A 23,053-nucleotide genomic window follows, 5' to 3' on the forward strand; every position below is an offset into this window, starting at 1 on the left:
ATCTTTTTTTCTTTAATAGATACAGGAATAAAGTATATGGAGTAATGATAGACCATGACGTTTCAATCTTTTTATTAAACACAATTTTGAGATAACGGTAAAATAAAATTTTAGAATTCAACAGGTTATAACTTTTGACCAAGAGCAGATATTAATTTTATTTTATAAGCATCCTGATACAATTACCTTTCATTTGGTATATAACACATAACGGTAGACTAACTACAAGCTACACAATGTTAAATCAAGAAACTTGCGAAAAACCTCAAAACACCAGTGGAAATCTGTTGCCCCCCGAACAGCCACCAGTGTGGGAAATACCGTAATCTCAGTCTGGAAATTCGACATGATTGACTTTAAAAAATTCTAACTTCTCTTGTAGGCATCTTTGAAATGAGATTGATACGTCATATGAAAGGTGAAATAATAAGCTTTCACATGGTATATATTATTTTATAGGTTGTCAAACAAAAAAATTGATTCCATAACCTGAGAACATAAAAATAAATGTTTTTTTTTTGCTTTTTTTAATGAAATTTTTTTTGGATTTTTAAAGAAAGTTCAAAAAAATTTTTTTTTTAATTTTTGAAAAACTTTGTTTCAATGTCGATTAATAATTCCTCTTTAATGATATTCTAATTTAGGCGTGTTTTTTCTAATACTCAGTAGCTACTCATTTTTCATTTTATTTGCAAAACAAAAATTAAAACTACACAAGTAAGTATTTGTTTTTATTGTTTTTCGAATAAAAAAATGAGTAGTTACTGAGTTGTAAAAAAAAGACGCTTTATATTGATAATTTTTATGTAAAAAAAATCAACTAAAAAAAACCGTTCGAACGATTTCTTGTTCAAGAAATTATAAGGCAAACTGTTTGTGTTCCAAACAGATGTTTTTGTAACTTTAATCCAAGCCGGTGAGTCCCTACCAACAGCTGGGGGGGTTAAACACGATCAGATCACCCACTTCCCATCACAATTCCGAGCAACATCCCATTTTAGTGTTCAACACAATTTTATTTATAAATTCAAATTTTAAGAGTGATTCAGAGATTTTTTGGCTTAACTTGGAAATCTAAAGTAGAATCTTCTGAACTCACTACCCAAAGTTGAGTATAGGACATTATTTAATATTCTATGAAAAATGAAGGAAGCGTTTTACTGAAATTTTGTAAAATAACAATGAAAAACATACTCATTTAGACAATTGATTGTAACATTATGTATTTAATTTTTTTTAATCTGTACAACACTATTATAATCTATTGTTTTTTTGTTTGTTTGTTTTTTTTTTGTTATGTTTATATAAAAAAAGAAATAATATTAATATTTTTAAGTATAAAAATATTCGTGTGCAAAACAAAATAATTTTTTTTTTATATTATTTCATATTGAGATTTCAACGTATATAAATATTTTATTTTTGTTTTTTTTACTTAAATTTCATATACAATAGTATCTTAATCTAATATTTTATTTTTAACAAATTCCACTCCTTTATAATAAATATACAACATTTCAATTTGTTTTTTTTTTTCTTCAATTTTTTGTGTAAATATAATAAATCTGTTATTATTAAAAACATAAATATATTAATTATTTCTTTTCTTTAATGGTAAATATAACTTATTTACTCTATATGTATATGCCCGGTAGCTTTAAAAAAAAGCTTATTGTGAATTAAAATTATGATTATTTTGCAAATTAAATTAAAATTTGATATTTTGTTTAAATAAAATTATTTATATAGGTAGTTATTTACAATTTCTAATTTTTTGTTGTGTGCAATTACTAATTGGCACACTTTCTTTTTTAAATTTTTTTTTTATTCTATTTAATTTTTAAGGTACGAACTTTCTGGTCACGGGGAGGGGGGGGGGGGGGGTTGAGAAAATGATGATTTTTTGATTTTTTTTTTAATATTTTGTTTAAAAATGTTTCTTTTGTTCTATTTGTTTGTATATTTATATTATATAATAATATTTAATATTGATGATTGAATTGTATAAAAGCTCTCTACTTGTGATGTTGTTTCATTTACTGTGTTTTGAAAATATTTAATGGTTAACCATTTTAAACAACCGATAATGTGTTTCATTGTAAAAAGTGGACGAATATTGCCTGATTTAAGCTTTTGATTTAACTCAACGTTGCGCAGTGTATAAGTTTTTTTTTTTGTTAAAACTGAAGTTGTTATTGTTCTGTCATATTTTTCTTTTATGTATAAAAAATTGTTAAAAAATATTACAAGTTTAACAGAACTTTTTTTGTGAACAAGTGACAAAAAAAACGTTATTTTATAACAAATCTGTAAATAAAGGCAGTTTTTTTGAGTATTTAACTATATAATGTATTAAATAGTTTATCTTTACTTTATAACAATATTTTTTTTTTCTTTTTAAAGCTTAATCCATCATTTTTGAAATTGTACAATAATTCATTCTACGTATAAAGCTTTGTTGAGCACTTTTATATATACAATTTGTTTTATATAATTTATTTAAGTACCTACTTAAAATTAATTGTTGTTTTTTTTTCTTTTTTGTTAAAATTTTATGAATTTTTTTGTTTTATTTTAAACGAGGAATTTTAAGCAGATAAATGCAATTGATTTATTATTTATTATTTTTTTTTTATGAACTAAAACTAGACCGATGTTGTTTGATCGTCATTGTTGTCATCATTTGCATTGTTGTGGCGTCGCCTTAGTACATCAGTGTCCAAAGAATTCTTACGTTGATTTAATAATGGCGTTGTATTTTTATCTGAAGGCAATTGGCTGTTGCGTGCTTGAGATGCCAATTCAGCGGCAATTTTTTTCTCATATTCAATAATGTTCTCACGCAAAAGGAAGTCTTCGCGTTTGATTTGTTTTCGCAGTTTGCCGGGTACATCTGGAATTGACCAGGCGACTAACGCTTGGATCATTCCAACTATATTCTGTTGAAGAAAAGAAAACAAATTATAACAAAAGATTCAATAAATAAATAACAAGTAGTTTGTTTTTTTTTTTTTTTGTTTTTTTTTTGGGTAGGTACTAGATCGATAAGAAGAATGGAAAATTATAGGTAGTTGAAATTTAAGTGTTCATTATTTTTGTTGGACACAATAAAGCTATTGTTTGCATTTTGATTTTCTTAAGAAAATTAAACCCATGAGATAGAAAGGTTGCTGATTCTGAAGAACTTATCATAAACATAATATTTTGTTTACATAGTATTATGTTTTGTTTTTATTGTAGGATGTGATGATACATTTATTTTCTTTTCAAAGTTACTCAAAGAAATAAAATAAAAAAAAAGATCTTGTTTATTTGCATACAACTATTTTGCATTAAAAAAAAATTGTTGCGAATAAAAAAATTTCTGCATTGAAAATAGAATTAAATAAAATGTTTGTTAAATGAAATGACTGTTCAATATATTTATTTTATTTGACTTTTCTGAGAAAAAACTATAAATAAAATTAATGCAATTAATCCCGAGCATGTCCTGAAGATGTCCCGAGCATGTCCCGAAGATGTCCCGAGCATGTCCCGAGCATGTCCCGAAGATGTCCCGAGCATGTCCCGAAGATGTCCCGAGCATGTCCCGAAGATGTCTCGAGCATGTTTATATATTATTTATATTAGACAAACTAATGATGAACAAAGACAACCTCTATGTATAACAAGTGTAAACTCTCTTGAAGTGCTTTGCTCATATAGTACTTCTACAAATACCACCGTTGATATTAACTCTGTTGATCAGATAATTGATAAGGAATCAGAGGAAATATTTTCACACGCTAATGCTACTAGTATGGTTGTTGTTGCTTCTGATGCTGCTGAAAATGAGGAAGAGTTTGTTGCTGTTGGCCCATCTGGACATGAAGGTGTTGTTGGGTGTTTTGATGCTGCTGTTGATTTTGGTGATGATGTTGTTTGATGATGCTGTTGTTGTTACTACGACGTTGACGTATGAGTCTATACCATATTATTTCTACTTTAACCTTTGTTTACTCTATTTCATTAATTTTGGTTATTGGTCTCATTTTAAAATTAAATTTCTTGAGCAGAGTTAATTTTTATTTTTTGCAATATGATTGTCAGAATTTTTTATTATAAGGGTTTCTTATTTGAATCATACTTTAATTTTTTTAAAATATTTACTTTTTCTAGTTGTATTTATAAATTAATGGAATTTTCTTTTTCTTATATTATTAACGAATGTCTTTTTAATTATTTTATATTAGTGCAAATTGGGTCCTCTTTAAAGTTGGTGATGGTTTTTTATAAAAATTTCTTTGTTAAAAATGGTTTTTGGTACAGATCCTGATAATGTAAGGAGTGTTTTAAATGTGATGTGTCGTGCTTTTGATGGCCTTAATATTTGCTGTTTGAATGCTGAGAGTATAAAATCTAAATATTCAGTATTTTATCAAATGTTTAGCACCTCTATGGTGGATGTCATTATGGTATCGGAATCGTGGCTGAGTGCTCATAATTCGAATGCTCTTGTGGCCTTACCTGGTTTTAAATTGTTCAGAAATGATCGTAAGGACAGGGTTGGAGGTGGTGTGTGTTTATTTGTGCGTGAGCATATTTCTGCATCTGTAGTCTACAGGTCAACTGCTGCTAATATTGAATTTATTTGTGTTGAAATCAAAAATGCAGTTGAGAAATGCTTACTTGTCTCTTTATACAGCCCTCCAAACATGTTTAGAGAAGAAAATTTATATGAACTAAAAGATACGCTGTTAAAGCTAGGTCCTAGGTACAATGGCATTTTGATCGGGGGTGATTTTAACGTAAATATTTTACTTAACAATAGTGTAACGAGATTATTAAACCATTTTTGTGATGTTATTGGATTGTCAGTTGTAAATTCCCTTTGGCCAACTTGTTTTAAGTCTGATTCAAATCCATCCTTACTGGACATGTTTTTGACAAGTTCGAAGAAAAAAATCTTAGGAAATGATCAAATTAGGCCTACATCTGATTTCATTCATGATTTTATTTTCTGCTCTTATCAGTTTGAAGTAAGTACAACGAATTTGAGTCGCATAATTAGTTATAGGTCGTATAATGGCTTTGACCATGAAAATATACAAACGAGTTTTCTGAATTCAGAATTGAATGAGATTTATTTTTCGTCAGATGTTAATACTAAAGTTTCAATTTTTAATAATGTTGTTACCAGGCTATATGATGAATATGTTCCAATTGTTACAAAAGAATTTAAGATCAAAAAATGTCCTTGGTTTAATGAAAACATAAAGGCTATGATTCGAGAAAGAGAGCGTTTTTTCCGGAGATTTAAAGTTAACAGAACAGAATTTAATAGAAGACAATATACAGTAGCTCGTAATAAAGTTATTTCTCTTATTCGCAACTCCAAGCGAGAATTTATTTCAGCGAAACTTGACCCGTCTCTAGCTTCTAAAGACTTATGGAATAATTTAAAAAAACTTGGTCTTAAAGAAGACAAAAATGACAACAAATGCCCTTTTAGTGCCCAATCTATGTCTCATGTCTTGATCCCGCCTTTTTCCGGTTCAAGTATTTCTCATGATTTGTTTAACATTGCTGATGATGAAAATACCTTCTCATTTGTTTGTATTAGTCATTACGAGTTATTTTGTTCCATAAAGTCAGTTAAATCAAATTCTATTGGTCCTGACGGTATATCGCCAAAGTTCTTAAAGCTTATTCTCCCTATTGTATCTAGCCATCTTCTTCATGTAATTAATTTCTCAATTTATAGTGCTCAATTCCCAGATGCGTGGAAAAATGCTAATATAATACCAGTCCCTAAAAAACCTAATCCTTCTCTTCCTTCTGATTTCAGGCCTATAGGTAAGTATATTATGTTTCTTATGTAAAGTATTTGAAAAAATTATTCACGACCAAATCCAAACCCATATAACTGAAAGTAACTTGCTCTCACAGTGGCAATCTGGGTTTCGCAGCAAACACAGCTGTGAGTCTGCTGTAGTTAAAGTTACTTCGGATTTTAGATATGCGATCGATTGTGATAAATTTGGTGTCATTGTGTTACTGGATTTTTCTAAAGCCTTCGACTGTATTGATCATTCCACCCTCCTATCTAAACTTAAGGTGAAATTTAATTTTTCTAGCACCTCTCTTAAGCTTATGAGCAACTATTTATTGAATAGAATTCAACGGATAAAAACGGATGTGGATACTTGTGATCCTATTTTGATCAACGCGGGTATACCGCAGGGCTCAGTATTGGGTCCACTTTTATTTTCATTATTCATTAATGACCTACCGTCAGTAATTAAAAATAGCCAAATTCATTTATATGCTGATGATGTTGTACTTTACATCTTTCGTTCAATTGGTCTGATGGAGGATGGTATAGAAAGGTTAAATGAAGATCTTAGTAATGTTCTCACTTGGTCGAACAACAATTCTATGAAACTTAATCCAGCAAAATCTGTCGCTATGCTATGTTCTAGGGACCAGTTAAGTTTTGAAGAATTTCCGCCGGTAATTCTTGACAATGAAAGAATAGTGTATGTAAATGATGTTAAATATCTTGGCTATAAAATAAATTGTAATTTAAGCTGTTGTGGTGCAATCTCAGATACTATCAGGAAAATTTATTTTGGTCTGCGATCTTTGAGATCTTCCTCTGAGTTACTGTCCCCTGATATGAAAAAGTACCTCATTAAATCGTTGATTTTGCCATACTTTACTTTCAATTGTACAGTATATCCGATTCTTGATTGCATATGTAAGCGTAAACTTTATGTTGCTTTTAATGATTGCGTTCGTTTTATATATGGTATTCAGAGACATAACAGTGTATCCCATTTACATCGTTTCCTGGTTGGTATGAGTTTTGAGAATTTTTTGAGATACAGACTTATTCTAAGGTTTCATAATGTCGTCCACAATAGATGTCCTTCATATTTAAGTGAATCGATTCAGTTCGCCAATTCTCCACGAGGATTGAAACTAATTTTACCGCGTTTTTCACACATCATCGCTGAACGCTCCTTCTATGTATCTGCAATTCGTTTGTGGAACTTACTTCCAAACGAATTGCAGAATATAGCCTCACCTGTCGCTTTTAAGAGGAAACTATATTTGCACTTCTCAAATCCTTAGGAACATTTGTTTATTTATAAATTTTCATGATTTTGATAACTAAATATATTAATTAAATTAATTTATTTAAATATATTAATTAATCATCTTGCTTAAAAATATTTTTTTTTGTATTATTACTTTTTAACTTAAACTTACTATTGTAGAATTGTAATTTGTATATATTCTAGATACTCTAAAAGATTTTTATCTTAATGTGTCTTTGTTAACTCTAAATTATACTGAAATAAATTGAATTGAATTGAATTGAATTGAATTGAATGTTCCGAGCATGTCCCGAAGATGTCCCGAGCATGTCCCGAAGATGTCCCGAAGATGTCCCGAAGATGTCCCGAAGATGTCCCGAAGATGTCCCGAAGATGTTCCGAGCATGTCCCGAGCATGTCCCGAAGATGTCCCGAGCATGTCCCGAAGATGTCCCGAGCATGTCCCGAAGATGTCTCGAGCATGTTCCGAGCATGTCCCGAAGATGTTCCGAAGATGTCCCGAGCATGTCCCGAAGATGTCCCGAGCATGTCTCGAAGATGTCCCGAAGATGTCCCGAGCATGTCCCGAAGATGTTCCGAGCATGTCCCGAGCATGTCACGAAGATGTCCCGAGCATGTCGTGAAGATGTCCCGAGCATGTCCCGAAGATGTCCCGAAGATGTCCCGAGCATGTCCCGAGCATGTCCCGAAGATGTCCCGAGCATGTCCCGAAGATGTCTGGCAGATGTCCCGAGCATGTCCCAAGCATGTCCCGAAGATGTCCCGAGCATATCCCGAGCATGTCCCGAAGATGTCTCTAAGATGTCCCGAAGATGTCCCGAGCATGTCCCGAGCATGTCCCGAGCATATCCTGATCATGCCTCGAAGATGTCCCGAGCATGTCCCGAAGATGTCCCGAGCATGTCCCGAAGATGTCCCGAGCATGTCCCGGATGTCCCGAGCATGTCCCGAAGATGTCCCGAGCATGTCCCGAACATGTCCCGAGCATGTTCCGAAGATGTCCCGAGCATGTCCCGAAGATGTCCCGAAGATGTCCCGAGCATGTCCCGAAGATGTCCCGAGCATGTCCCAAAGATGTCCCGAAGATGTCCCGAGCATGTCCCGAGCATGTCCCGAAGATGTCCCGAGCATGTCTCGAAGATGTCCCGAAGATGTCCCAAAGATGTCCCGAGTATGTCCCGAAGATGTCCCGAGCATGTCCCGAAGATGTCCCGAGCATGTCCCGAAGATGTCCCGAGCATGTCCCGAAGATGTCCCGAGCATGTCCCGAAGATGTCCCGAGCATGTCCCGAAGATGTCCCGAGCATGTCCCGAAGATGTCCCGAAGATGTCCCGAGCATGTCCCGAAGATGTCCCGAGTATGTCCCGAAGATGTCCCGAGCATGTCCCGAAGATGTCCCAAGCATGTCCCGAAGATGTCCCGAGCATGTCCCGAAGATGTCCCGAGCATGTCCCGAAGATGTCCCGAGCATGTCCCGAAGATGTCCCGAGCATGTCCCGAAGATGTCCCGAAGATGTCCCGAGCATGTCCCGAAGATGTCCCGAAGATGTCCCGAGTATGTCCCGAAGATGTCCCGAGCATGTCCCGAAGATGTCACGAGCATGTCCCGAAGATGTCCCGAGCATGTCCCGAAGATGTCCCGAGCATGTCCCGAAGATGTCCCGAGCATGTCCCGAAGATGTCCCGAGCATGTCCCGAAGATGTCCCGAGCATGTCCCGAGCATGTCCCGAAGATGTCCCGAGCATGTCCCGAAGATGTCCCGAGCATGTCCCGAAGATGTCCCGAACATGTCCCGAAGATGTCCCGAAGATGTCCCGAGCATGTCCCGAAGATGTCCCGAAGATGTCCCGAGCATGTCCCGAAGATGTCCCGAGCATGTCCCGAAGATGTCCCGAGCATGTCCCGAAGATGTCCCGAGCATGTCCCGAAGGTGTCCCGAGCATGTCCCGAAGATGTCCCGAGCATGTCCCGAAGATGTCCCGAACATGTCCCGAAGATGTCCCGAAGATGTCCCGAGCATGTCCCGAAGATGTCCCGAAGATGTCCCGAAGATGTCCCGAGTATGTCCCGAAGATGTCCCGAGCATGTCCCGAAGATGTCTGGCAGATGTCCCGAGCATGTCCCAAGCATGTCCCGAAGATGTCCCGAGCATATCCCGAGCATGTCCCGAAGATGTCTCTAAGATGTCCCGAAGATGTCCCGAGCATGTCCCGAGCATGTCCCGAGCATATCCTGATCATGCCTCGAAGATGTCCCGAGCATGTCCCGAAGATGTCCCGAGCATGTCCCGAAGATGTCCCGAGCATGTCCCGGATGTCCCGAGCATGTCCCGAAGATGTCCCGAGCATGTCCCGAACATGTCCCGAGCATGTTCCGAAGATGTCCCGAGCATGTTCCGAAGATGTCCCGAGCATGTCCCGAAGATGTCCCGAAGATGTCCCGAGCATGTCCCGAAGATGTCCCGAGCATGTCCCAAAGATGTCCCGAAGATGTCCCGAGCATGTCCCGAGCATGTCCCGAAGATGTCCCGAGCATGTCTCGAAGATGTCCCGAAGATGTCCCAAAGATGTCCCGAGTATGTCCCGAAGATGTCCCGAGCATGTCCCGAAGATGTCCCGAGCATGTCCCGAAGATGTCCCGAGCATGTCCCGAAGATGTCCCGAGCATGTCCCGAAGATGTCCCGAGCATGTCCCGAAGATGTCCCGAGCATGTCCCGAAGATGTCCCGAAGATGTCCCGAGCATGTCCCGAAGATGTCCCGAGTATGTCCCGAAGATGTCCCGAGCATGTCCCGAAGATGTCCCAAGCATGTCCCGAAGATGTCCCGAGCATGTCCCGAAGATGTCCCGAGCATGTCCCGAAGATGTCCCGAGCATGTCCCGAAGATGTCCCGAAGATGTCCCGAGCATGTCCCGAAGATGTCCCGAAGATGTCCCGAGTATGTCCCGAAGATGTCCCGAGCATGTCCCGAAGATGTCACGAGCATGTCCCGAAGATGTCCCGAGCATGTCCCGAAGATGTCCCGAGCATGTCCCGAAGATGTCCCGAGCATGTCCCGAAGATGTCCCGAGCATGTCCCGAGCATGTCCCGAAGATGTCCCGAGCATGTCCCGAAGATGTCCCGAGCATGTCCCGAAGATGTCCCGAACATGTCCCGAAGATGTCCCGAAGATGTCCCGAGCATGTCCCGAAGATGTCCCGAAGATGTCCCGAGCATGTCCCGAAGATGTCCCGAGCATGTCCCGAAGATGTCCCGAGCATGTCCCGAAGATGTCCCGAGCATGTCCCGAAGGTGTCCCGAGCATGTCCCGAAGATGTCCCGAGCATGTCCCGAAGATGTCCCGAGCATGTCCCGAAGATGTCCCGAGCATGTCCCGAAGATGTCCCGAAGATGTCCCGAGCATGTCCCGAAGATGTCCCGAAGATGTCCCGAGCATGTCCCGAAGATGTCCCGAGCATGTCCCGAAGATGTCCCGAAGATGTCCCGAGTATGTCCCGAAGATGTCCCGAAGATGTCCCGAGCATGTCCCGAAGATGTCCCGAGCATGTCCCGAAGATGTCCCGAAGATGTCCCGAAGATGTCCCGAAGATGTCCCGAGTATGTCCCGAAGATGTCCCGAGCATGTCCCGAGCATGTCCCGAAGATGTCCCGAGCATGTCCCGAAGATGTCCCGAGCATGTCCCGAAGATGTCCCGAGCATGTCCCGAAGATGTCCCGAGCATGTCCCGAAGATGTCCCGAGCATGTCCCGAAGATGTCCCGAGCATGTCCCGAAGATGTCCCGAGCATGTCCCCAAGATGTCCCGAGCATGTCCCGAAGATGTCCCGAGCATGTTCCGAAGATGTCCCGAGCATGTCCCGAAGATGTCCCGAGCATGTCCCGAAGATGTCCCGAGCATATCCCGAAGATGTCCCGAAGATGTCCCGAAGATGTCCCGAGTATGTCCCGAAGATGTCCCGAGCATGTCCCGAAGATGTCCCGAGCATGTCCCGAAGATGTCCCGAGCATGTCCCGAAGATGTCCCGAGCATGTCCCGAAGATGTCCCGAGCATGTCCCGAAGATGTCCCGAGCATGTCCCGAAGATTTCCCGAAGATGTCCCGAGCATGTCCCGAAGATGTCCCGAGCATGTCCCGAAGATGTCCCGAAGATGTCCCGAGCATGTCCCGAAGATGTCCCGAGCATGTCCCGAAGATGTCCCGAGCATGTCCCGAAGATGTCCCGAAGATGTCCCGAGCATGTCCCGAAGATGTCCCGAGCATGTCCCGAAGATGTCCCGAAGATGTCCCGAGCATGTCCCGAAGATGTCCCGAGCATGTCCCGAAGATGTCCCGAGCATGTCCCGAAGATGTCCCGAGCATGTCCCGAAGATGTCCCGAGCATGTCCCGAAGATGTCCCGAGCATGTCCCGAAGATGTCCCGAGCATGTCCCGAAGATGTCCCGAGCATGTCCCGAAGATGTCCCGAAGATGTCCCGAGCATGTCCCGAAGATGTCGCGAAGATGGCCCGAAGATGTCCCGAGCATGTCCCGAAGATGTCCCGAGCATGTCCCGAAGATGTCCCGAAGATGTCCCGAAGATGTCCCGAGTATGTCCCGAAGATGTCCCGAGCATGTCCCGAGCATGTCCCGAAGATGTCCCGAGCATGTCCCGAAGATGTCCCGAGCATGTCCCGAAGATGTCCCGAGCATGTCCCGAAGATGTCCCGAAGATGTCCCGAGCATGTCCCGAAGATGTCCCGAGCATGTCCCGAAGATGTCCCGAGCATGTCCCGAAGATGTCCCGAAGATGTCCCGAGCATGTTCCGAAGATGTCCCGAGCATGTCCCGAAGATGTCCCGAGCATGTCCCGAAGATGTCCCGAGCATATCCCGAAGATGTCCCGAAGATGTCCCGAAGATGTCCCAAAGATGTCCCGAGCATGTCCCGAAGATGTCCCGAGCATGTCCCGAAGATGTCCCGAGCATGTCCCGAAGATGTCCCGAGCATATCCCGAAGATGTCCCGAGCATGTCCCGAAGATGTCCCGAGCATGTCCCGAAGATGTCCCAAGCATGTCCCGAGCATGTCTCGAGCATGTCCCGAAGATGTCCCGAGCATGTCCCGAAGATGTCCCGAGCATGTCCCGAGCATGTCCCGAAGATGTCCCGAAGATGTCCCGAAGATGTCCCGAGCATGTCCCGAGCATGTCCCGAAGATGTCCCGAAGATGTCCCGAGCATGTCCCGAGCATGTTCCGAAGATGTCCCGAGCATATCCCGAAGATGTCCCGAGCATGTCCCGAAGATGTCCCGAGCATGTCCCGAAGATGTCCCAAGCATGTCCCGAGCATGTCTCGAGCATGTCCCGAAGATGTCCCGAGCATGTCCCGAAGATGTCCCGAGCATGTCCCGAGCATGTCCCGAAGATGTCCCGAAGATGTCCCGAGCATGTCCCGAAGATGTCCCGAGCATGTCCCGAGCATGTCCCGAAGATGTCCCGAAGATGTCCCGAGCATGTTCCGAGCATGTCCCGAAGATGTCCCGAGCATGTCCCGAAGATGTCCCGAGCATGTCCCGAGCATGTCCCGAAGATGTCCCGAAGATGTTCCGAGCATGTCCCGAGCATGTCCCGAGCATGTCCCGAAGATGTCCCGAAGATGTCCCGAGCATGTCCCGAAGATTTCCCGAAGATGTCCCGAGCATGTCCCGAAGATGTCGCGAAGATGTCCCGAGCATGTCCCGAAGATATCCCGAGCATGTCCCGAAGATGTTCCGAAGATGTCCCTAACATGTCCCGAAGATGTCCCGAGCATGTCCCGAAGATGTTCCAAAGATGTCCCGAGCATTTCCCGAAGATGTCCCGAGCATGTCCCGAAGATGTCCCGAGCATGTCCCGAAGATGTCCCGAGCATGTCCCGAAGATGTCCCGAAGATGTCCCGAGCATGTCCCGAAGATGTCCCGAGCATGTCCCGAAGATGTCCCGAGCATGTCCCGAAGATGTCCCGAGCATGTCCCGAATATGTCCCGAAGATGTCCCGAAGATGTCCCGAGCATGTCCCGAGCATGTCCTGAGCATGTCCCTAGCATGTCCCGAGCATGTCCCGAAGATGTTCCGAAGATGTCCCGAGCATGTCCCGAAGATGTCCCATGTCCCGAGCATGTCCCGAAGATGTTCCGAAGATGTCCCGAGCATGTCCCGAAGATGTCCCGAGCATGTCCCGAGCATGTCCCGAGCATGTCCTGAGCATGTCCCGAGCATGTCCTGAGCATGTCCCGAAGATGTCCCGAGCATGTCCCGAAGAATGTCCCGAGCATGACCGCGATTTCAGGAGCTGGTTGCCGATGTTAACGCCTCGACGGCCAAAGACGAACTGAACAAAATGGGTGGTGTGGCGCCTTTTATAGCAAAATCCTCCCACAAAAATATTTAAATAATAAATATTAAATATTAAATTTTATATTTTTTTGTTTTTATTTTTTTGTATTTGTTTTATATTACTCTGCGCCTGGGTTTGTGTCGCGTTATGTCGCGTTGTGTCGCATCGTGTCGCGTCGTGACGAGTTTTGTCGCGTCGTGACTCGCTTCAAGTCACGTCGGTTGTGTGGCGTTATTTCGCATCATGTCACATCGTGTCGCGATGTATCACGCCTTGTCGCGTCGTGTGGGGTCACGACACCTCGCAGTTGGGACTAGTATTGTGGCAGTTTTTGACGCCAACTGAATATTTGCGAACTTTCTATGATAATGTCTGCTTTGAACATGGCAATACGGCAATAGAGCTATTTTCGAGAAATTTGCAATAGCTTGAAAATAGTTAAGGTTCTGGAAATGTTTACAGATGGACCCACAGACCAACTGAATACATTACTAGACCCACTTTTTCAGACTTCTCTACCATCGTAATTGCAGTTTTGATTAAAACCTCTATTTTTTTTTGACACGAAACGAATATGTAGTTGTAAAAAGCAACATAATACGGAAAAATATATAAAATAGTCAACTTCATGAAAAAAAATTGTCATATTTTAGACAACATTGGGATAAGGTTTTTTTCAGGAAACACTTAAACTTTTATCTTTCAGATCTTTTCTGTGTGAAATAAAATTCACTAAACAAAGTAAAGTGAATGTTTAATATGTTTGCAAGGTAAAAGGTAAAAGTGACAAAAGACAGCTGACAAAAATCGAAGCGAATAAAAAAACGGATTCTCTATAAAGTCGTTTCTAGCGTGAAATTAAAAATTTCGTAGTTTAACAGAATAAGAACACATATGTAATTCTATTGAATTCCACTAAAGGACAATCAATAAAAAGTTGTTATCCAATAGTTTAACACATACAGATTATAATCATGTATTAAAGAGCTATAAAAGCTCTTCCGAAGCTAGCTGTCAAATCTCAAAGCTTTGGTAGAGCTTCGGTAAAGCTTCCTTTACGCTTCTTATAGACTTTATAACTGCATTCTTATAAAGGGTCAAACTTGTATATTGGTCTCCTTTTTCCATACCTAACAACCATACTAAAGTAAAAAAAAAGCTGAAATGTAGCTTCTGTAATACCTTCACCGAAGCTGAAATGTTAGTTGAGTAACCAATACTAAAGAGAAAGACAACTACATAAATATGTACTTAATTTTCAAACACATACCTGAAATACTACAATAAACGCCAATCTTGCTGCCAATATCCTCCAATAAATCAATGGTCTCTTATAAGGTTCATCGCTCCATGGAGGATTTCTAAATTCTGTATATCGGCAGGTGGTAACATTGCCAAAAAGACTAGTTTCAGGTTGTATCTATTCAAAAAAAAAATATTCACAATTTAATAAGTGCATTTCTTATTTAAATAATAATTGACAATATTTACCTGAAAATCTTCCGTGTTAAAATGAGCTAAAGTGAAATTTAAATATCCCTCTAATGAATTGTCATGGGTTGTTACTTTATAAACTAATTTTGGTATTAAATTCGTAGAAAATGCTATAATCATTGCCTGAAAATAGATGAAAATCAAATTTGATAACATATTGGTTTATAGAAACATGAAGTTCGAACTCACACTTGATGCTACAGCGATTTTACTTATAATCGACATTATATTATACCACACTCCGATATTTCGAACTCTCTGTGCAACTGGCCTTTTGAAGAATTTTAACATTTTGAATGCATCCAAACGCATTTCTATCACATTGTTAATAAGAGCTAGAAGTGGGGCAAGTGGAAAAGCCAGACCAAAAAGTGTAATGAAGCCAAATTGAAGAACTGAAAAAATGATAAAAAAAAAAAACAGTTTAATACAAAATATCATAAAATCATATTTATTTGGTCATACCCATTTCCAAGTACTCAAAGTACAAAGAACTGTGCGTCCATGGCATCAGATGATAATCTTCAGTCCATTGATTACAAGCAATCAATTTCTCCTCACTGCGCCTTCGCTTCACCCCAAAACTTGTTTGAAGCTTCTTATAAGCATTCATAGCATAAGGAATGAGCATTTCAATAATAGCATTCACAGCCTGTTTGCCCACCATAATAATAACTAATTGCATGCATAATTCCATCAGACATCCTCCAGGAGCACATTCTTCCTGTCTGAATCCAAATATTCGATTGTATTTTTTGGGATAGCCAACAAATTTGCCTTTCAAAAAGGCAATATAGAAAAGTGATGTGTAGTAGTTGACGAATTGGAATACATAATTTTTGATTGTCAGACTTTCGTCATATTCCGTTTGTGTGCGACGATATTCTAGATTAGTTAGAAATATCGCAAGATACGAGTACGCATAATCGAGTAATGAGATGACAGTTAGATCGATGATACCAGCAGTAAGTGGTAGGACCATTATTTTATAAGTGGCTGTGTCTTCATTTCCTAAAATACTGTGTGAGGCACGTTGGGCCATTCGATAAACGATTAATGAGAAAAATGCTATTATCGATACGCAAATCTGAAAAAAAAATTAAGAAAAATTTTATTAAGGAGTTGATTTTTATATTATTTTATTTATTATTATAAACTTACAAAAAGAATCATAATTGAATAGCTGGTGAGATCTGATAGAAATTTTGTTCTCCAAAAAGGCACATCCGGTTCGAGAACATTATTGATCATTTTCAGTTTTGTCAAACGCGCCCTTCTCAATTTTGCCAAATATTGTGGACGTGGATGTTCGATTTCTTGACTGAATCCTATTAATCCCCATTGGTGCATCAAGCGAGTTGAATAACGCTTCCATAGCTCAAGGTAAAGAACCGCTATAAAAATAAAATTAAAAATGTTTAAAACAAAAATTAATGTACTGGAAAAGCACTTTCTGTCAGGTTTGAACTAAATTTGTCTTATCTTATAATTTGGAGTTGGTCAATTAATTTCAAAGTTCAACTTAAGTGTTGTGATTAGAAAATGTAAAAAATCTTATAAGAATAAGCTCTTTAGTCGAGTCAAATTAGACATAAAATTTGTAAAATCTCGGAATCCAGGGAAAGTCGATGCATCTAAAAAACGAGTATAGGGCTGCATTATAAAAGGGTCAAATAAGAAAGTTAAAAAAAAAAATTTCACCGCTCTCGATTACAACAGTTTTTATGGACCGTTAAATGTCATTCCGTATGCAAGCGTCAATCGGTTGCTGTCTCATTTTAGATTTTGATCAAACTTTGTAGGGATGTTCTCTAGGACTGTAAGGAAGCAAATCCATGATGATTTAATTTTAAGTTGCGTGGTTTCCCCGCTACCCGCATTCGAACTTTTTCAGAAGGTCATTTTTATGTTATTATAGCTTTGCGTCTACTAAAGATATCTTTTTGTTTGAAACGCCATGTTAAAGCTTAAGAGTAGTAATTTTTGAATATATATTAAAAAATTACGTAATAATTATCCCTGAATTAAAAATAATTTTTGAAAAACTGGTAATTTTGCTGATTTTTCATGGTTTTTGACTGGCTCCAGAACCTTGGCTATTATATGTAGGAAGCTTATACTTACCAAATATTAAATATAGATATTTTTCAACAAAATAAATCTAAAATGAACTCGATGGCTGTACTCCTTATGCAAAAATGCTAAAAAGCCAAAAAAACCCTACTTAAGGCTATGATTGCACTATGTTTGACATAAGATAGAAGCATGAAATTAATAGTATATTTAGTTCGTACTCTTAGCTTAACACACTGTAAGTTTCACATTTCTTCGTTTAGTCAAATCGTAGAAAATGACAGTATAAAAATTAGCTTTTTTAAAATACTCTATACTTTGAACTTAAAATTTTTGCATAAGGAGTACAGCCATCGAGTTCATTTTAGATTTATTTTGTTGAAAAATATCTATATTTAATATTTGGTAAGTATAAGCTTCCTACATATAATAGCCAAGGTTCTGGAGCCAGTCAAAAACCATGAAAAATCAGCAAAATTACCAGTTTTTCAAAAATTATTTTTAATTCAGGGATAATTATTACGTAATTTTTTAATATATATTCAAAAATTACTACTCTTAAGCTTTAACATGGCGTTTCAAACAAAAAGATATCTTTAGTAGACGCAAAGCTATAATAACATAAAAATGTCCTTCTGAAAAAGTTCGAATGCGGGTAGCGGGGAAACCACGCAACTTAAAATTAAATCATCATGGATTTGCTTCCTTACAGTCCTAGAGAACATCCCTACAAAGTTTGATCAAAATCTAAAATGAGACAGCAATTCCGATTGACGCATGCATACGGAATGACAGTAAACGGTCTATAAAAACTGTTGTAATCGAGAGCGGTGAAATTTTTTTTTTTAACTTTCTTATTTGACCCTATTATAATGCAGCCCTATACTCGTTTTTCAGATGCATCATCTTTCCCTGGATTCCGAGGTATAAAGCTAATTTGACTTCACTACTTGTTGGCTATATAGTTACAAGTTGAATGATTAACTGATGTTTACTTCTATTACATATACGAGTACTATTAGCCATAGTACTGCAACTCTGCTTTAACGGCAAAAACGCAGGGGAAATAGAAAACAATCAGCAAGCGCCCTTTTCAAGAAACAGTTAAGAAAGAATTCCTTAATTTTTGGGAAGATTGTCATGTACGATAATATAATAATACTTTGGATACACAAGAGGACGCAAGATAAGAATTTTAAAACTTTCTAAGAAGGTTAAATTTAAAAGCCAAAATACAATCTTCTAAAAAATCTCCACATATTGCAGTTCATGTGAAAAAATCTATCTTTATGCATCGAATATTTCAGTAAAAAATATTTATTTTTTTTTAAGTCAATTTCTTATTTTAATTTTATTCTGTGCATAAAATTAAGGAAAAAACGAAAAAAACTTTACCAGCTAATAAAACCATAGATTTAAAAAAAAAATTAAATTTCTCCTTTTGTACTAATCAACGTACTTTTTTCTAAGTGCCAAAAAAGAAAAAAATTATCTTACCGGCTAGTGGTTCACATGATCTCCTGGGAAAATTTTGGGTCACATGGCGTTACAAATACGCCACAGTAACCGTACAATAACACTGTGACACAAACCATTATTAAAAAAAATACTTTTCTCAGAGCCTAGTAAGTTTTGTAAGGTTTGTTGAACATAGTAAAACGGCAATTTTTTTCAATATACCCTCATATATACTTTAGAGAGATCACATTTCAGCAATGTATAAAACATGTGGTTTTGTTAAAAAAAAAAAAAAAACAGACCTCAAAAGATCAAGAATTTAAAAAAAAGCTACCGTTTTTTTGTACTACTTCAGATAAAACAAATTATTTTAAATTATAATTATTTCTAAACTCAAGAAGGTAATTTTTATGAAAACCGGTTGCGAATTTCCTAAAAAAACATTCAACGATTGTAACGAAGGCAGAAATTCGAACTTTTGAGTATCAAACTAAGAGATTAGTCTAATTTTTTAATTTATTCTACCTAACGAATACACAAAACCGTTTCTGAAAGCCCAGGTTGAAAGATCGGCAGTTATTTATACTCTATAAACCATCATCATCTGGATAGATGTTATTTGTATTATTATTTTATGTCATGGTTTCTAGTTAAGGGCAAAATCGAAAAAGACACTTTTTCATCAACGTACCTACACGTGGACAACTTGAAAGAAGTGAAAAAAATCTCGACTTAAAAATGCCTCAACACTATCTTAAAAAGTATGAACACAAATCCAAATAGAGAGGTAGCATGGGGGCCCTCTTGGTAAATTTTTTATTGTTTTTCTTTCAGTGGCTTTATTTTTTTTTGCCGCTGAGGAAAATAGTTTATGAGCTACTCTGTTAAACCGTATGACAATCTTTCGGTATACTTATCAGTTTTTTTTAAAGGTCAGTTTTTTTTAAAGGTTACTCCAAAAATTTAAACTACAAAATTACCGAAAATTCGATTGCTTATACATGGTATTTTTTTTTACGAATTTAAAATTATCTTACCCCACACTGACATAACAAAGGCAAACACCACAGTTACATTGTTATCTATTAGATAATTCATTTTTGATGAATTACAAGTATCCTGTAGTTTCCAGTAATCACATCGTTTATCACACTGTGGGCACATCAATGTAGTTTTGTTTGCAGAACAAATCTCATTACTGAAACAAGATTGATGATTTAGTTAGAGATCAAATTCGATATTCTTACTAACTCACCTAATAGTATCGGAACTCCAAGTTGCAAATCCATAAACAAAACATAGAATACCAATAATACTCACTGGTATAAGCATGTGTGTATAGAATCCTAGCCAAGCGTAGTATAAGGCAACTTTAGGTCCAAAATATTCTCTCACACTATCCAAAGGTTGATGACTATAAAAAAAAAACAAAAAAAATATTTTATTATTAAATTAATAGTTTAATTAAGTAAAAAAGTTATTACTTACTCCATCCATTTCCGAACAGTTGCCCATTCACTTAAAAGGAGGTCTTTATCATTGTCCTTAAATTAAATTAGTTGATCATTTTTGTTTCCCAATCGTTCTTTGGTATAACATTAACTTACATCATGAAGCGGATATGCTGCATCGTACACTCTATCTGCTATCAGTTTTTCAATACCTAGATTATCTGGAGTCTCTTCGCCTTCAACAAAATGTTGTCGTTCAAGGATGAAATTTATTATAGAATTCCTAACAGTGGCATCAAAAAAATTTGGTCTTTCCCAGTCAAACCTTTAAATAAAAGAAAAACCTAGATCAAGAAGAATGTATTCAAAAAGCATTGTTTAGTAGCTTACAAATGAAGATAATTCCTAGAAAATTCACAATATATCCTTTGTTCTCGTGGCGGGAATTTTGATGTATCTAATTCTACAGACGTACAACACCAACCGAAAAGGCTTTTTATCGTTTCCATGAGTTGAAAACTATGGTCAGTCACTTCGGATTGTCCTTTCAGCTAAAACAAAATGAAAATATAATTCAATTAAGTGCTTTTTATTAATCAAAGTATCTAGCTTACCCATTTCATTGGCAGTTTAATTTTAAGTATTTCACTATAACGACTTAAAACTTCTAAAGGTGCATGTACTTTAACAAAGTGTATCCTTTGCGTTTTGTCCCTTTCCAATTGGAGACCTTCCTTTTCCAGATTCGTTTCGAATATATTTCTTTTGATTTCATTATCTGTACTCGTATCGTCACCATTAAAGGCCAATACAAAGTCAACACTACGTTCGCCATCCTGAAATCGTCTTCTTGTCTGTATTAAAGAAAATCAATTTGAGTTAAAATGTTTTAAATGTGAGGAAGAGAAAGCATGTACAGACATTATACGAATAATTGCAACAAAAATTTTTACTAGCCATAAAGCTTCTAATGGAATATGTATATGTTTTATTTTTGTAAACCACGCGTTGGGAAGCAACAACACAATAATACAAAAGCTGCACAAAAGCAAATTTGTAACACATTTTTAGGTGATACATTTTGGGTTTGGAATGTTGGAAATAATGATATAACAAATGTAGGATTGAAATTCAATATTGGATAAAAATTAAATTTAAAGCTTACAACATCGAGAGTCTGGATAAAATAATTTAATATGGGAACACATTAAGACATAATAATTAAGTACTTTAAATATATCTAGTTGGGAACCATTTCAAAACCTGATATCTACTTAGATCAAACAACAAAAATTATTCTTATAAAGCTGAGGTAAGGTGATCGATATGATTTTTACGAATTGAATTTATGCAAGGGTATAAGAAATAATAATGAAAATATCACCATCCTTTTATACCTATAATAAATATGTATATTTATGTCCTTTTTTAAAAGTGTAATTAAAACAGTAATAGAAGATGAATGGGTAGCTTTACAAAGTCTTTAGGAAAAAACGACCTTTATGTTGAAACTCGAAAAAAATCCAAATGTTGTTTTTGGAAAAAAAAGTAGTTAAAATAAAAAAAAACCTCAAAAACTTTTATGCCCCTCAATTAATAATAATGTAAGAAATTGTAATAAATTTCTTGAGTAAGAAGTGAACGAATAGGGCCAGTCATAGTGATAAAATCGTCTCCTTACGTCTATTGGGATACATCTATTGGGATACGTCAAACAAAAATGCAGTTTTCCAATAATTATAATTGATTAACCACATTTATTTGTGACATTAAAGGTATAACTACAACGGCCACTTTTTGCAAAAAGTCAAAAAGTGAACATTTTCAGACTCATTTTGTGACAGTTTTTTCGACCACAAAACTAAAAATAATAATGCAGAAAGCTTATTTTTTGGTTCCCAAAAACAAAAGGCGCTAGAAAGAAAGAAATTTTTTTTACTTTTGTAAATTTCCCACTTTTTCACTTTTTAGGTCATTGTAGTTATATCATACGACTCATTTGATGAAATTAAACTTATACTTTTAGTTCAACATTTAATTTTTTGTTAACAGTATACTCATAGAAAAAGTAGAACATGAGAAAATGTGGAACTTAAACATTTTTGTTGGTATCAGCAAGGGTCTAAGCACAAAATAAATAAATGCGTCACATTTAAATTGTATAGTCAGATAATATTGACCACTATGCAATAACAAATATTTATTCAATATAGTGTAAACAGATGTTAATTATAAATAAAAGAGCGTCGGTCTATGTGCTGTGTCATGAGAAATATCTTGCTTACAATTCAAATTTTGTTGACTTAACCGAAACTAGAAACTTCATAATATGGTCAGCTGAGAACAACAAGGTCGTTTGTTGATACAAATAAAAAACCTTAAAATGCAACCGTTTAAAGGTGCAAGACTGCGTCACACATTCTGGTTTTTATAAATTGATTGGAGTTGGCAGGACAAGTCTATAATGTGTGTAAAAGTATATACGTTCAATTTTTAAGTTTTTAGTTGCGATACAGATTGAAGTAGTAATTGCTGAAAAAGAAAAATTCAAATTGGAAGTGAAAGAACGCTATTAGTAGTTACGAAAACCACAGGTCATTCGCATTAACTTGATACAATCGAACAGTGGCAGCGCCTTTTTTGTATCATTTTGCATTTTCCATTGAAAACCCTCGATTGAACCATTTTAGATGCTGCCGATACTCGATTATATCAGGTTACGTGATGGCATGGGGCACCTGAGTTTGAAGTCAAGTTTTTTAAGAGCTGTTCATTTGAACTTGATTTGAAAATAGAAACACAAAATCCTATTTTTAATTAAAAAACAAAAACCAATACGGCAACAGCGGCAATTGTTAATAAATAGAAAATAAACTATTTTTAACTACGTACTTAAAAAAATATCATACAAATTGAACCTGCTCGGCCCGGTTTTGAAATAATTTGCTTTAGTTATTCCACTTGATAACTTAGTTATTCAACCTAAAAAGTGGCATAGAAATTTAATTAACTATGCAGTTTGCAGAATTTTGTTTACGAAAACCCGTTTTGCAAAAACATTATATTTTATTTTTCTTAACGGTTTTGGACTAAAGAAAAAATATTAACGATCAAAA

At 37.3% G+C, this 23,053-nt stretch overlaps 1 protein-coding gene across 4 annotated transcripts in view; it reads right to left on the reverse strand.

Moving 5' to 3' along the window:
- Positions 1-2,181: 2,181 nt before the first annotated feature.
- The window catches only part of LOC129911150 (anoctamin-1), a 33,366-nt gene continuing 12,494 nt past the window's right edge, over positions 2,182-23,053 (reverse strand). For all 4 annotated transcript variants that reach the window (XM_055988855.1, XM_055988854.1, XM_055988857.1 and 1 more), the window contains 12 exons: positions 20,552-20,791; positions 20,328-20,488; positions 20,094-20,262; positions 19,975-20,030; positions 19,742-19,900; positions 19,524-19,684; positions 16,117-16,349; positions 15,421-16,042; positions 15,145-15,350; positions 14,953-15,078; positions 14,732-14,881; positions 2,182-2,939 (listed from right to left, as the gene is read on the reverse strand). In XM_055988855.1, coding sequence (XP_055844830.1) covers positions 2,646-2,939; positions 14,732-14,881; positions 14,953-15,078; positions 15,145-15,350; positions 15,421-16,042; positions 16,117-16,349; positions 19,524-19,684; positions 19,742-19,900; positions 19,975-20,030; positions 20,094-20,262; positions 20,328-20,488; positions 20,552-20,791 — 2,577 coding nt within the window. In that variant the 3' untranslated portion in view covers positions 2,182-2,645. The remainder of the gene's footprint in view (positions 2,940-14,731; positions 14,882-14,952; positions 15,079-15,144; positions 15,351-15,420; positions 16,043-16,116; positions 16,350-19,523; positions 19,685-19,741; positions 19,901-19,974; positions 20,031-20,093; positions 20,263-20,327; positions 20,489-20,551; positions 20,792-23,053) is intronic.

The sequence above is a fragment of the Episyrphus balteatus genome, chromosome 2, assembly GCF_945859705.1.
Source record: "Episyrphus balteatus chromosome 2, idEpiBalt1.1, whole genome shotgun sequence".
Lineage (NCBI taxonomy): Eukaryota > Metazoa > Arthropoda > Insecta > Diptera > Syrphidae > Episyrphus > Episyrphus balteatus.